This window comes from Melopsittacus undulatus, chromosome 6 (genome assembly GCF_012275295.1).
Source record: "Melopsittacus undulatus isolate bMelUnd1 chromosome 6, bMelUnd1.mat.Z, whole genome shotgun sequence".
Taxonomy (NCBI): Eukaryota; Metazoa; Chordata; class Aves; order Psittaciformes; family Psittaculidae; genus Melopsittacus; species Melopsittacus undulatus.
Window position 1 is genome coordinate 77941438 of NC_047532.1, and position 17326 is coordinate 77958763.

Here is a 17326-nt window from a genome sequence, read left to right on the forward strand (position 1 = left end):
ATTTCACACCTGTTGAAAGGGATTCACTACAGCTGTTAAGTACTCATCAAATAATTCTGAGCAAATCAAGTCAAGGTTTTTATAATTCAACTACAGCCCAGTAATGCTGACTTCCTCAAAAACTGTAGAAAACCTGATTTTGAGATGATGACCAGAAGAAATAATCGAGGGGAAGAGCATAGCTCAAATTTACAGACAACATCCACATGTAAGAAAGAAGTCTGTGTGGCAGAGTGCCGTAACTTGATATCAATTATAAGTTATCTTATAGGATTTCTTAAGTATCTAAAATAATAAACATTGAGAAAGGTAGTAAGGTACCTGCTACTTGTTTCAGGACAAACTCTGCCTGCCAATGTCCCAAAGGCAAAAATAGCTGAGAGGATGGTGGGAATGCCGGACTCCCACACTAGAAAGTCAAGAATATTTACCTAAAAATAAGGAATAAGAATATGGTATATGTAGGAAAAATCACTGCAATTTTTCTTAATCATGACAATCATAGAATTTACATTTATAGCTGGTACTTTAAAGTTTTCATTGTTTTCCATATTAATCCCATAAGAAAATAAATCTCTACTGCTTCAGCATATATCAAATAGTGCATTCCAGCTATAGTTCAATTCATTAAAGATAAAATGGTGCTGTTGACCACCCCTTGACATATCTTCTCTACACAGAAAAAGTGACTTAAAAAGTGTGGTATCAACATGGCTGTTCATATTCATTAGAATGCCATTAATGAACCTTAATTGCTTAGTTCAGAAATTCCAAGTGCTCTCTCTATATGGTTGTGCAGTTCAGTTGGTTATGGTGACATCATGAAGCTGTTTATGGTACAATATATAGTTTTTAAGGTAAAAATCTGTCAAGTTTCTATTCCATTAAGACCATTTTGTGATCAAGTGAATTAAGTAATTTGGACAACACCACCAGCAGCTGTCTGGCTGACTATGGGTCTGTCTTAAAAAGCCTGCACTGGAATCCAGCCACTTAAAATAAATGTGGACCCATGGAATTTATTTAGTGATTCCCTTTTATTGTTATTTTTGTAAAAATAAAGTGGTATCATCATGATTTAATGCTTTTTTGGTTTTTGTTTTTATACACTTTTGGGAAGATTTTGGATTTAAAGTCCTCCTCTCATCAGAAAAAGGTACCTTTTCCCCCATATTCAAGTCAAATATACTTGACACCTCAGAGAAAAAAGAAACAGAGATCCATAAAAAGTCAGTAAGCTAAAATGGAAAGTAATTTCAGTGTGAGAATTTCATATAACAAAATAAGATTTGGAAGTGATGGGACTCAATAGATAATAATCACTATAAACAAGCAAAACATTGGCGCACCTAGCAAAATCATGTTATGGAGATCTTTATTACAGTTTTCAGAATACATGAATTAACAATGGCCAGGCTGTGATTTCATCAAATTCCTATTTTAAACATTACATACAAACACAGAGCTGTTTAAAAAATAGAAATGCATGAGTTTTGTCACCTTTTTTTTTTCTTTTTCTTTTTTTTTTGTTGGCATCAGGAGTCATGAGACTTCCAAAAGGGAAACCAAATGGTGCATGATAGCAGACCAACTAAACTGCAGTAGATCATTGTTCACATTCTGTGGCATATGTATCACCTCAAACAGTGCTAAAAGAAGCACTACAAAATCCTTCTCCTTTAGCATCCTTCTAATGATATCAGTGAGTGCTGAGTGACAACTCGCAGGACTGCAGAATTCACAGGCTTACACAACTCCCTCTCTTGTGCACAGAAGCAATATGTGATCTGAAATAGACACCTGAAGCTGAGGGATTTGGCTTTATCTGCTTTGATTTTTGTTCATTTATTTACATCTTGTGTGCATGCGTGTGCATGTGTGTACGTACTGCAGAGGAAGAGATGTCGAGGTTTCTTATGATACCTATTTAAAACTGAATAACTTGCAGATACAGTATGGCACATGAGAGGTGGGCTTCACACTGCTTCATCACTTAGCGTTTGTTGCGCCTGGCCTCTCATCAATTTGAAGGCAAACATTAAAGTATAATTCAGCCAAGCCTTTGTTTAATGGATAAGAAGCAATTTACATATATAGGTAAGTTTGCTCCCACACAACTATTACCGGCTTTAAATATTTACTAGCTATATCATTCTCAGTGTAGGAAGTAGTAAATTCACCCATCAAAGCAGGATTTGCCTGAGGGATGCAAAAGCTGAGCATTGCAGAATTTTCTTAATGAAAGCTATAGGAAGATTTCCAGAGCCAAACCTAAAACTCAGCCAGAATCTCAGTTTTGCAAACCATTTGTATACTGTGGGATGAATTTTAAGTAGGTCACTGATGAATTGTGGTTTGGCTAGAAACCATGAAAACATTACATGTTTTTACAGCATTTGTCTGAGGTAGTACATATACCACACACAAAAATGCAAAAATATACAGATATTTATAACTATTTGCATATTACAGAAGGGAAATATGGGAATTCTTGTATTTGTATCTCAATTTTCCAGAAAGAGCAGATAATTTTAGATAACATTCTTCATATTGACCATGGTTGTCTAAAAGCAGAACAAATTAATAATAATAGTATTTCTGGGAATACTTCCTGAAGCTGTTTGTCAATGCCCTCTGAGGCACTAATTTTCTTTTGGCTTTAGCATCAGTTCATAATATGATTAACACTTAAACCAACCATAATTTAAGTGCCGGGAAAGGAGATTTGTTGAATCACAAACAAACATACATGACAAATTGTGTTGCACTTTTTCCTCAGTAAACCACAGGAAACTTGAGCAGAAAATGCCTAGTATCTTTACATTTCTGATCTGTACAGCCAGTAGTTAAGCAACAGAGATGTATATTTGTATATGATTTAAACATTTCATTCCCACACCAACTGCAAATTTAGTTCAATTCATTGTAAAGGTAAGAGTATCTTCCTCTTAAATAAACTAAGAAATGTAAACAGTGTAACATCAGAACAAAAAAATTCTCTTCAGTACTTGTACCTGGTAAAATGTGAATGCAAACAGATGTGCTGGTATATTGTTAACACCATGTCTCAGGGGACATATAGAGAAACATAATCAGTGAGAAATTTATGTACGAACCCTCCAGCGATTTTCTTTCTGGGATTACTTTGAATACAAATATAATTTAACTGATATAGTTCATTTTCTTTAAAATTAGAAAATAAGGCAAGTGCATTTCTGAAAAAGGTGCTACTCTTCTACACTTCTAGATAAACATGTGACACCTCTGAAAATTAGAGCAAGAATAAAAACATTAAAAATATCTGCAATTTAATATAGACTGAAAAACTATCAAAAGACAAAGTGACCAGCATCAATTTCAGAAAATATTTTAGACTTCATAAATACGAGCACCCTATATTTACATAAATTATCTTCTAAACTAGTTTTCCTTTGAAAGACACTTTTGTTCTAACAGATATGTCCATTAAATTATATAAATGTTTCAAATACGAAAAAAATAGTAGTAAAATAGAAGCATCAGATGATGTTATTTTGGATTTGCCTTTTTCTTTTTTTCCCTAAGATTTGGTTCTTTAAAATCTGTAGTCAGCTTTCACAGAGCTTAAAGGAAAAAAAACCACCCATGGAAATGAAAGATTCGTGCACTAATAATTACTGCTACAGTATAAAGATTCTGTTGTGAGCTTTTGAGTTTGTACATATAAAGATTATACCAATACTTGTAAATCCCAGCAAAACGCTCATTTTGAAATCTGAATTCTAATACACTGTTGATTGTAGCACAAATTTATATAGACATTATGAACCTAATCCTTTTAAACTGGCTTTGTACATTAAGCACATTTTTATAACTGTAAATGTAGTATTTCCATTTTAGGAAGTTATGCTTCAACACAAGGTTGATGTTGACCTTAGACAAAACAGGTTATAATTCTTTGTATCTGTTACTGATGAACAGGGAGACAGAATCCTGTTGCATGTATTTTGTTTTTGTGAAGTACCATAAAACTCTTCAGTTTGTTACTAAAACCACAAAAAACTCCGAAGAGTTTAGGAAGAGTAGTAGTTGACAGCACACATTTCACTAGGCTTCAGTCATATTCCTATGTTTAAAGATACAGCAATGGGCAAAGCCCGTTTCCTTTGAATACAGTAAAAATTCTTTCAATAATAGATTGAAAAGGAGCTGAATCTTTTCTTACAATAATTGGAGATTGACCAGTGTAGTTCGAAACTGTGAGAATTTATCCCAAACTAGTCAGACAGTCTTAGGAGTATCTTACCACAGAAGCAAAAAGACTACTGTACAAAGATGCTTGGCTCAAGCAGTAGTGCAAAGTTACACTGCCCCAGGATCAAATGCTCCTCTAGAGCTAGCAGTTTGTGCACAGAAAACAATGGGACACCTTACCTTCCAAATATGCTTTATATAACATTAAAAATAAAAAGTTCCCCATAACATCAGGCAATAAACATCAGTGAAAAGCAATAATAATTTGAGAACAAGTGCCATCTGCTACACAGGATCCTATTTTTCTTTAAATATCATAGCTGAGCAACAGGAGTAGTTCCATTGGAACCCCCACTTGCAATCCTCCATCCCATCCAAATAAGCAATGAACCTTTAGTAAAAAGGATGGTGAAGACTGCCCTGCCCATCAAACACATTATACATTCAACTAGAGTCTGGGGAGAAAAGGGAACTATAGTTTCTCATTGAGTGGCAGAACATACACAGTGTCAGCTACTGAACTGACTGCTCACCTGAGGTACTGCAGTGCAAGGGGCCTGTATACAAAGTAGAATGGGAGAAGCTTCCCAAAAAATCAGACTGCTGCAATCATTGATCACTGCTATAGAGTGCTCCAGGTAGAAAATCTGTTCTTAGCTGCTAAACCCTCAGCATTAAAATCCATCAGTAGCGATCCCGCTACATTTTTTACCTGAGAAACAGAGGAAAAACTCAGAGGCAGTTCTGAATAACTTCATAATGTAGCTCATCCCTAAAATCCTACACAAAGGTCTTTTTAGCGTAATTAAAATAGGACAATCATTATTTTCCCCCAAATATCTTTATAAAGAATATATAAGTGCATTATTAGAAAAATCCCTCCTTAGATACAGTTAAAAACATATCCTGCCCTTGACACCATTCAATTTTGGTAAAATCCTATGCTCTGTTTCATTTAAATTCATTTAGCAGTGATAAGTAACTATACATCATCATCTCACCAAACATGTAGATATGTGGTATATCCTATGTGCAGCCAAAATAGCTGAATCCACCAGGCTTTACACTGAGATAAGGTTTTCAGCAACCTGACTGGGGCTATGCATTGCTTTTTACGGTTACAAAACACATTGTGATAATGTAGACCAGCTCATCTCTGAATTTATTAACATTCAATTTTATTATTTTATCCTTTCATGTCCAAATCAGAACTGCAAATGGAATCCACAGCTGTATTCTTTCAACAAATCTGTATTTTCTTACCCATATAAAACATAACCTAAAAGTCCCCAACGCTGTTCATGGAAGTTGCCATCTTTAAAGAACAAAAAAAACCCAGGAATTGTTAAAAAAAAAAACCAAAAAACAAGAAAGAAAGAACATAAGAAAATAAGAAATATATCCTACTGCTTAACACTGTTTACAGATCTTGGTAGTTGGGGTGATACGATACAGTATGTGGATTATTTAGCAATAGCTTTTAAAATACATAATATTTATACATCTTCTCATGTACTCGATACCAGTATTCCTTTATGATCATTGCCAATTTGATGATAAACTCTTTTCAAAGTATATCCATTTAACTGTAAATAAAACAATTCACTAATTCTTTGGCATCAGAAGAATCATACGGCTGCAACTGTTCCATTGTGGCGAGAACGAGACCTTTCCAAAGTCACTCGTCTGTTATCTGCAATACAAAGAGAGGAAAAAAGAAATCACCGTAAGATTTGCAATATGAATAATGCAATGTCAAGAGGTTTTCAAACAGCCCAGAAAATCATTTCAAATGATATGTAAATAAATAACTAGGAGACTGGATCACAGAAGTTTCACACTGCAGCTGCCAGACTGAGTTCAAGAGTTCTGCAATCAGTAAGAAATTACTTTCTCGATCAGAGAAGCTGGGTGATAAAAGCATTAGGAGAATCCTGAAACACTGTCCCCTTGGAAACAGCACACAATAACTCAAATTCTGGGTAAAAATCTTATTTTATAAACAATTATGTTCAGAAGCTCTGGAAAAATACATTAAGTTTCATGAGAATGTACTGACCAGTGTGGTGCGGAAAAGCCTACAAGTACAACATCATTTGGTGCACAGTTAAAAATAGAACAGTTAAATCAGCCACTTCCTAAGCATTTCCTGATTGTGCAATGTGAACAACTTTAAGTATAAAATATTACACAGTAATTATTGCAATGAATAATAAATGCCTCTATCGCAGGAAAACAATCGTGAAGTACCAGCCACAGGCCTAAATGCCTTTAAAATAAAATTTTAAAGTGGTGAACATACACACACACAAAGGGGCAGAAAATTAACCCTCACTTTGTTTTCTGGAGGTTTTGATTTTTTGAATAATGCAGTTATGCCACACAAATTTTCTTTACTTTTTTGGGGGGATGACTACTTACTTTTGACCTTTTTATTCTCTCATATCATATTCATATTGCTGCTCTTTGCATGAGTACAGTATCTATATTGCTACAGCATCAGGGTTTCACAATATATGTCTGGAACTCTTCCATAGTATTGGAATATTCTAAACCAACAGTCACTTCACAAGCAGAGTCTGACAGACAAACTGCAGGCAGGCAGGTTTTCTCAGCTGGTTCCCAAATGAGCTGATTTAGCTGTGTTCCCAGCATGCACAGACTGGAACAGCATGTGTTCCTGGTTCTCTGTGGGGAAGCTCTAAGCTTGGGTTGAGGCTGAAGGTTCAGGCATAAGGCATGAGATCCCAACATGTCTGATGGGTAGAAATACATTCGTGGAAAAAGCTAGTAACAGAATGTCTCTGTCTCAGAGTCCCAGGAAAGGTTGGATCAAAGACCAGTGTGGGATCTCACCAGTGTATATAAATACCTTAAGGTGAAAGGGGCTGAAGCCAGGCTCTTTGTAGCAGTGCCCAGCTAGAGGACCAGAGGCAACAGGCACAAACTGGAACAGAGGAGGTTACTCCCAAGTATCAGTAACCACTTTGTTATTGTGTGGGTGACTGAACACTGTAATGGGTTACCCAGGAAGATTGTGGAGTCTCCCTTAAAGATACTCAAAACCTAGCTAGACAGAATCGTGGACAAGTGAACCCAGCTGACCCTGCTTGAGCAGGGCATGGACAAGGTGACACCCACAGGTCCTTTCCAGCATCAACCAGTCTATGATTCTGTTCTAAGCTAACAAAGCCAGGAGCGGCCCAAGCACATTAAAGAAGGTTCTGGAGAAGACAAAGGAAGTAATCTCTGCAATCTGCTCCTGGACAAAGAACAGAGGATGACTGTGAAGACTGTATGGACTCTGCAAAACCAACCTCCCTTTTCCCTGTTCAATGAGTGTCTCCAATGCTATAGGGAATTAACGGCTCCTTTAGCAAGATTATTAGTTCTTTTTATAGTTCTGCCTTGCCTCCTTTTCTTAATGAATCTATCCATGCATAAAGTATTCAAATTACCCTAAGTCAATCTGTTTTGCATGGGAATAAATCTCTACACTGGTTGCAGTGTCAGTAGGCCCTGGAAATTAAAGGACAGAAATGCTGTCTAAAACCCAAAAAGCAAAATTATTAACTCAGCTGTGCTGCTTTTCCTCTATGACAGTGAAACTTGGTCTCAGTGGGGAGAAGCACCTTCACCAGTGGACTATTTCTTGTTTTAATTTCAAGATTGTTAACTGTACAGGTTAAAAACAGACTAAGAGAGTCTAAAATCTGCTGATTTCTTCATATGTGGTTATTTTTAGATTTTTCTCCTTTCTGTTTTGGGTTTGGTTGGTTTATGGTAGAGGCATTTTCTGCAAATGACAGTTCAGTTCCACCTGTAATTACACAATGGAGCTGGGACTTAAACACAAAACTGTAAAATCTAGAAGCATTATCATTTCTTCAGCTGATGACGAACAAACTATTTTTTTCACAATTATGAGAACTGATCTATTCCTTTAATTTATTTCCAGTTTTTAAATGCAAGTAATTATATTTTCTATCTAAAATCTAAAAGATTCAAGAGAGACTGGGAAGAACCGCTGGTTCTTCCAATCAAGGAAACAGAGGTACAAAGATTCCGTTATTATCAGTCAGAATCTCTGTCAGCAGCTGCAAGAAATTTCTTTGCAAAGCTTACAGTGCTTCATGGTGACTCTTCCTAAAGGAAAAGCAGGTAGGATATAAATTACACTTTGATAACATTTTCAGCTCATTATAAAAAATGTGAAGATTAGATTTATATACTATCAGTGTGAAAGCTTTAATGTACCTGAAAATTTTGCAGGTAAAACTAAAGTATTTCTTCTTCTTTATAAAGAGACCTATTTTATTCAGTGGTGGATCTGCAAGCCACCTTGTGTGTGGGTGCAGATTTACACCTGGTTAAAAAATGAAACATTAGGATGTGTACATATATATAGAGATGCATACAGGCTCCTTCACTAGATGTAAACTGTGCTTGTGTATTTATAAGCGTATGTATAAACATACATAGTAGGTGAAAACAAAGGCTTTCATATTAGAATCAGGAAGTGGCTTGGGCTGGTATTTCAGTGACTCGAGCACAAGCTTTTAAAATCATGACATTTATAATGTTTTCAACATATATACTCAGTTATCTCCAACAGCTGTATTTACTTTTATTTATGTTACAGACCATACTGAACAGAACACACAATAAGACTGGCTTATAAACATAACTGTGACTATTCTAGCATAAAACTACATGTAACATCAATACACGGTAAAACCATTCACTTGTATTACAGAGGAAGGGAGGGAAAATAAAAGGCAGTAGCAGGAAGCTAACAGTATGTAAAATTAAGCCCCAAATCATTGCCAAAAGTCTCAGGTCTACACTTCAGAAGCATGTAAACATTACTAGAAAACATGGCAACATGTTCTGCATGTATCAGTCACATTTTCTGGGTAACCCATATACCCATGTGTTGAAAACTTTGTTTCTTTAATGTCAGAAGTCCATCTCTTTTAGAACTAGGGAATGTAGGAAACATTCACAATGCTCTTACTACAGACATCACAGTCTATTCAAAAATGATACATGCACTTAAGGTGATCTCTCAATCAAGTAACAGATCTTTTCTTGTTGCAGTAGAAAGTAGAGCAAGGAAGGCTTAAAACAGTATAATATAACAATATAACCTTGACCATACAAACTTTACACCTACATTGGAAGAAATATATGGACTTTGTTATAGCAACAATTACTTGCTCAAGTGTTTTTGTACTCAGCATAGTACCAAGATGGGAATAAGTGATATCTAAAACATGCAGGATATTCGTAGAGATGCTTTTGCTACGTACATATAATTCACCATGTAACATGAATCTACTGATGTAAAAACAAAAAACAAACCTACCAATAAACTTAGTGTATAAATACAATAAATATATGTCATGAAGCAAGCAAAAAAATCTGAACAATTATTTTCAGACAATGTATTTTAATTGTATGGAATTTGCCAACTTCACCCTTAAGACCTTCTCCCTTATACTTTGTATGTATTAAGCATTAGAAATTACAATTAACTAAAAAACACACTGGTAGGGGAGAGGAAAATAGTTTGCAAAAACTATGTTCTGTAAAATGTATTTTTCCTTTCCTTAATGCTCCTTCATAAGTTCTGTTATTAAAAGAGAAGTCTCAATAGCTGCAACAGTTTTATTAGTTCCGTAGTTTGTTATCACGTTAATGTTATATTAGCAGAAAAATTAATGGTATTTCGCAGAACTTCAACACTAACATTAAGTGACTTTTCCATTTTGCTTTCCTCTTATCCTCTCCTCTAGGTAGTAACTTTGTGCTCTCCTAATTATAAACCTTACTATATATGAGCAAGCAATGCTGGTAACAATAGAGATGTTGTGCAATCGAACAAACCTGTCATGACACTGAGATATCTGATAATAGGAAAAGACAAGAGTCTACAAAACCATCCCTCGAAGGGGTTCGATTGGAATCTGCATTATCCTGTAACCACCACAAAAAAAAGTTCTCTCTCTGACACGGCTTATATTTAAAATTATAAATGTATTATAAACTGCTACCTTGAGCTTGGTACCCTAGGTGACTGATTCTCCAGGATTCTTCCAGCCAGTTAAAGCATGGGAAATGTCTCTTTGTGCCTTAATTACTGCAGTCAAGTCAATCACTGGACTGATTTTGAATTCTTAGCTCCTTGCAGTCTTTCCTAGAGTGCTCATCAGCAGAGTACGTAAGTTCCTCCCTATGTAAATAACTGCAGCACCCCTTGGCTAGCATTAGAAAACCAGCAATAACGAACTCCCAGAATCACAAAAACCCTCACAAACCCGATAGCCAAAGATGACTGATGCAGATAATTACTTTTTGCCCTTTTTATAAAGCAAAAGGTTGAAACATTAATCTACATGCAGAAAGCAAAGCACCTAAATGTTGTAAGAGAAAAGGCTAAACAGAATATTGGGGGCATCAGGAATAAGTACTACCAGAACTGTTCTGCATTCTTCAGACAGTGGTTGCAGGACCCCTATACCTGGACAACATATATTTTAAAGGATGTCTTAGTTAATAAGCGCTATGTTAATCAAATTAATAACAGAGTATTTTGATTAGGTTAATGTTAAACTGGAAGAGGGGCAGTGTACAGTGCAGGGTGCTCAGCTAGCAACCCTTGTGCTGAAGTACAAGCTGGAGGGCATGACTGCAGTAAGAACTCTGAAATGCTAATGTATTTAAAGAACTCACACCATTAACTTTCACAGTCACCACATCTTTGTTCTTTCTCCTTTTTTACACTTTTTCTCCTTCCTGACTGATGTCCCCAGGATGAAAGAATTAACCCTCCCATAACTGACAATGATGAAAGGTGTTTAAAGCTCAGGGAAAGAAGGTACCAGCTTGAGTTGACTTCAAAATGACCATATGGAGAAGGCAGAACATTTGACAATGAATATTTAACATTTCATCTTTTGAAACAATTCTGACTATGCAAAAGATGCAGAAATGAATGCTGTAAGGGAATTTGTATTGCCCATGCCTTCAGGAATCAGTGGAAGCATTTCCATCAAACATTTATTTATTTATTCATGGAAAATTTTGTTCACCAGGAAATCCTACTGAAACACATCTTGTTTTCACAAGAAACCCAAGAGAAAAAAGCTCACGCAGTTCCAGGTACTTCAGCAAGCACCACAAATATATAACATGGAAAAAATAGTTTCCTGTAAGTACAGAATGACTACACAAGAAATGCATAAGCTGGTCATTTAAGAACATTTTAAATGGATAAACTGTCACAACAGATGATAATTCCACGGAACAAACAGTGCGGCTGTGATGGCACTGACACTTCTTTGGAAAAATGTGGAAATCTGACTTGCATTTTACAAGCGTCACTTTTTTCTGACAGATTTAACTATTTTCTATATTGTGTCATTGATTAAAACTGGGCAAGCTAGAATATATTTAAATCACTGCAGCTTGGGTAGCCTCTGGTTTTCTCTCAGAGCCATCTCTGCATAGGGAAAACTGAAGCCAGCTTACAATGTCATTTGAGGTAACAGTGTATTATCAATTGCTTTCAAGAGCAAGCCATGACAAGAATTAACTTTATTATCTTTGTTTATTGACTTCATGTACCTTCATCAGCTTGGATTACCAACAATGAAAGGTAAGTCTATTTGGAAAATGGAATTGATGGAACATAAGATAGAAGCACAATTGATATAGTGTAAACCAGCTGGGAAACCCATCAATCTCCAACATGTCCTTACCAGCCACAGCTGAACACTGTTCTCTCTAGTGCCTGGCCTGTACATATGCCACTATTAGAGAATACCAACTGAGAAATAAGCCAGTCAAGGAAATTAAGAACTTCAAAACTGTTGCCGGTGTCTAGAACAAAGTCCTTTTGCGCAACAGCACTTTGAGAGAAAATAGCTCTCCTAACCTAAATTCTGTTAAGTTTCAGTCCATCTCTGTGAGATTTGATTTCAAATTGATCTTTCAAAATGGGTGGCCTATATAGAAAAAAAAAGCAACGAGGTAAAAATCAGTTATGGGAGAAATACTGCCAAAATAATACCTCAGAAAGGACTTTCTGCAATAGACAGCACTTTCCAGAAGATTTTTATTGCAAATAAATGAAACAAGAAAATAAAATAGTTTTCTAACTGGGTTAAGGAAACTGTACAGTTAATATGTTTTCTTTTAATCTTTTAGTTTTTTAAACACTTATTTCAACCTCAACGGTCACCCTACACATGCCTGGCAAAATCAGAACTAGATCCTTTATAACCAACACGTGGGGTCAGTTCACATTCATTCAGATTTAATATTTTTTTAACAAAAAATGAGAAAAGATCAAGAAGACCAAGTGATATAACATCCCTGGTCTCAGCTTCCCCCCCCCCCCCCCCCCCCCCCGACAGAATCTCTAATGCTTGACAATCAACCTTAAATGACAGCTAAACTGGTTATTTTAGCATCAATTTAAAAGAAAATATTTAGGTTTCAAGCAAATCCTGTCACTGTGAGGTCAAATTCTATAAAGACTGGTTTGGTTTAGGTCCAGCCCCAGACTTCCATGTGAAAGCCTAGTGATGACCTCAGCATATACACAGTGTATGTTAATATGATGGAGAAAAAGAAGCCCACCCTTTTGCCAAAGAAACAGTAGGTTTACTTTGCTTTTTAAAGCCCTCAAAAGCGGAGAGCACATGTAAATGGCTGAAACACATGAATTATAAAGGCATCATGAAAACCCACTGAGTCTGCATGGCTGTTGAAGAGATTTTTAAGACAGAAGGACTGCAACAGACTTAAGAGGACATCTCTCAAGACTGCATGGCTCCTCCTTAGAAAAAAGCAGGCACACCTCTCCTGAGTTATTTGCACAAGTCAGGAGTGCCAAAATTATCATCATAATATAATAAGCACTAAGGCAAGACAGATTTGCATGTAGATACCTGTTCTCATCAAAAATACTTGATTCAAAAGTGTTAGTTGTTTAGATCTGTCATTTAGGGAAGGTCGGAGGGGGCTTGTAACAACATGGTCTAGAAGACAATGGTTGGAACTGGATGAGCATTAAGGTCCTTTCTAACCCAAACCAGTTCGTGCTTCCGTAACACACAGCACCTTTATTTTAAGAAGCTTTCCAGATCAGCCTACATGCACAATTTTTCATTGAAAACAAATGTGGATGTTTAACTTGCTAAATCAAAATTGTTAATAGCTGGAAGCACTGTAGTACAGAGCGTAGTTTAAAATACAGACAGCTAAAGGATTTAAGTCCTGACACTCAGAAGGGAAGGACATGTTTAATCTTACTGCTGCCACACACCTAGCTTGCTGGGCACTGTTAATCGTAGCCCTAGAATTGTATGAAAATGCAGAGAAAAACAATTTATGTTCTATGTTATACATAAAAATGCCTTAAAAATGAACGCTGAGAAGTTTTAATGTTAAATGACTTGTGTGATGACATTTACTAACAGCGCAATCCAGCTGTGACCACAGTCAATACAGTATGGGAACAAAATAAAAGGAACACTTTTGCAAACAGAATTGAGGATGTTGACCATCTGTATCACAATTCCATTAAGCAAATAAATATTAGTCCTATTCAGAGCTGAAGAGAACCTAACAAAGTATTTATAGAACAAAATATGGGTTTGTAAACCCTATTTTCAAGTAATCTATTTAAAATAAATTTTACTATGGCTTATTCCAGGCATTAAAGATTTAAAAAACAAAAAAGAATTAGTGCAATAAGCCAAGATTTCTTGAACCTTTAAATGATCTATTTTATATTTTAATTTGACTTTGCTTTCTTTCTTAATAGGACCACTTGGGATATGCATGGAAAGCTCTTTCACATGAGCTGAAATGGAAAAGCCTTAGTTTGAGACAACACATGCCTGCCTCAGGGGTTACAAGACAAATCAATCTATTTTTCTCCTTTCCTCCAAGGATAATTGGCCTTTAAAATTACAGAGGAAAATAGGCCCTCATGTCAGTACAGTGCAGGCACATATACAGCCATTTTCCATTTCTTTTTCACTTTGGATTCTCAGTTGAGAACTAAACTTACAAAGGTGAGAAAACAAAAAGAAGATGAAAAGGAACGACTGCATCAGTTCAAATCCTCTCCAGTGACAAACAGCCCTGTGACCAGCATCTGAGCCTGGCATTCACTGAAACCTGCTATGAATAGCTGTCATTTTCCTACTCAGTACTGTTTTATTCTTTTTCATGATAAACTTTACTTGTATTTTTGTGTCAGCCTGTACCGCTGGCATTCATGGAGATCTGTCACAGAATTCAGTTAAACTGAGAAGTTATAATTATTGCTTCATTTCCCATACAATCTCACACAGTAATACTGATTTTTACCTCATCTCTACAAAATTGCCCTTTTCAAGCAGCAATCACGGCTCTGAGTATCCCTACAATCCTTATGCTGTGCTACGCACACAATCGTGTATAAACTTAGCTTCAGACTTTGAATGCTGTTAAATTGCATATAGTAAATTTTAATTCTGCTAATACATTGTTTCAAAGCAGCAACAATCAGCCGACAGCCTTCATGTTTTACTGCTTGCTGTTCAATGGGATTTGCAATACATTACTCTTATCATACCTCTAGTAAGAAATTCTCACACTAAAATATTTTCCAGTGGAAAACAGGAGTAATCGACTAAAGTACAACCAATGCACAAAACCAACAAAGTTGAAAGAAGTCAGAACGACTCAGTCTGTTAAAAACAGTAGTAAAATTCCCTTGAAACAGAGTATTGAAAGTGTACCACTAAACCTTTAATGTGAACTGGCTCACTGGGAGTGTGTATATAGGTGTAAAACAATTATTAGATTTGATATCTGAATGAACTTAGGTTCCCATTAGAGCCTGAATGCTTCAGTGACCCTATTATTTTCCTTCCAATGCTCCCAGACCTGATCAGCTTAATTATTCTGACTAATGAAACATTTAGGACATGAATGATTTGTTTTAAACCAAGTGAGATGACTGAAAGTACTTCATAAAATAACACCAAAAAGACAGGACAAGATATGTGATGTGATGTGCCAAATCCTGGAAGAAGGTCGGGTCTAAATAACAGTAAGAAAGGGGAAAAAAAAGTCTACTTCAATAAATTACATTTATTCAGATATTTTACCCTGAGCTTCTAATTTGTAACCTTTATGGTATCTTACATACAGTGAAAAGATATATCTTATGACTCAGAAGGGTGAAACAAATTTCAGAGACTAAACAAACTAGGTCAAAAACAACAAACCTTGAAACACAGAGAATGTGTCTCCTTCCACAACTACACACACTTCTAGCACTTGTTTAAAAGTAAAATTAGATCCTCTAATGAAAACTGTTGCATGGCAGAGAAGACAGATCTGTTGATGTAAAAGATATGTTTCCCTATTTTGTGTCTGCTGTTTTACTGTTATGGAAATACTTGTATGACAGTGCAAAAATATGTATTCACATTCTGAACAGACTTGTTCTGATGATGATAAACCATACTCTTGATAAATAATGTAATTTAAAACAGCCTCCAAAATGTCCTTACTCCCAGGTCTCCTACTAACACCAGTGCTCTTACAATTTGTATTTGCTTTGAAGGGGAGTTGACTGTAAGGTTACAATCAGGACAAAGAAATAAGGACAGTAATAGGTTCTGAACTTCAAGTATACATGCAGCCATAAAGTTAGCATCTTCCCATCTGAATACATTTGTCCTTAAAAAGAATCAAACTGACACCAGAGTGGTCCCTTTGTCCCTTGCCTCCTCTCACTAATGATACGTAAGGGCTGCTGAGCCTGCAATAAACATCTTTATGTCCAGCCAGATTGCCATCATTTTACAATCTAATCTGATACTTTTAAGAAAGAAGAAAGTCGTGAGAAAATAGCACCAGCTTGTGCTGAAGGCAATTTTTGACATCAGCCTTCACTTCGCACTTCAACTGCCAGTATTCGATTTGACAAAACATACAGAAAGTCAAGAGAGAAGGCTTTTCACCTCCTCTCCAAAACTGCCTGATAGAAGTCAATAGCAATTCCTTTACAAAGTTACAATCAAAACCTGACAGATGAAAGTCAAAGGGGAGGCTTTCTAGCTAGTCCTTACAATATTTTATTAAAGAGTGGCATAAGAACACGTTTGCCTCGGTAGGATCACCCCACCTCCACTGCCCATTTCTATCCGTTAGCAGCTTAAATGCTGGAAGTTACATCTCCCATGCACAGATGTTTTATTCTTTGCATAGAACATCCAAGTAATGAATACAAAGACAGGGAAAAAAGAGAAAGTTTTCTTTTCTGTAAAGGAATTTCTTTTGGAACAGGAGTTGGATGACACTCCTCAAAAGCAAGTATTTCCTGCTGCTGCATGTAAACTGGCTAGGAGAGTTTTTCTCCACACCCAGACAACGATAGCTCTAATCACAAGCAATTTCTCTTGTAACCTGCAAAAGTCGGTCTCCTGTATTTTTTATGTGTCAGAAACAAATTCTCTCTCTCTCTCTCTCTCTCTCTCTCTCTATATATATATATATATATATATATGTAAAAATAACTCTGCAATAACTTATATTCTACATGTAAAGTTAAATATTTTGAATAATACAATAAAGGCAGACTATCCATAATTATTTTTGGATTAAATAAAATATCAGCATTTTTTATTCATAGCTAGGTTAGCATTTACAATTCAGCATTTTGCAATATTTAAATAGAACTGAATATGCCATGAGAAAACCTAAAACTACATGACTCCTGTCGGACCAGCTGGCACAGGCTGCATTTTTCTGTGCCCTTTGTCACATAATAAAGAAAAGCTCCTGTCTCAGCCTGGCAAGAAGATCTCATTGCTACCTGTTACTTCTCTATGCACCCCAGATGAGAATAACTGGATACTATATGTGACTTTTACTATAAATTACATGCAACAAAGGCATATGTGGGTTATGTGAATGTGAAACTTCTGCTTAGTGAAAGAATTCATACAAGAAAGTAATTGAAACTATACATGGCAGACTGTGAGGTAAGATATTACACCTTTTAGGAACTTAGGAGTCTAAT

The 17326-nt window shown here is 36.0% G+C and overlaps 1 protein-coding gene across 4 annotated transcripts in view; it reads right to left on the reverse strand.

Moving 5' to 3' along the window:
- Positions 1-1358: 1358 nt before the first annotated feature.
- DIAPH2 (diaphanous related formin 2) overlaps positions 1359-17326 on the reverse strand; it is a 232578-nt gene continuing 216610 nt past the window's right edge. For all 4 annotated transcript variants that reach the window (XM_034063587.1, XM_034063586.1, XM_031048216.2 and 1 more), the window contains one exon: positions 1359-5926. In XM_034063587.1, coding sequence (XP_033919478.1) covers positions 5862-5926 — 65 coding nt within the window. In that variant the 3' untranslated portion in view covers positions 1359-5861. The remainder of the gene's footprint in view (positions 5927-17326) is intronic.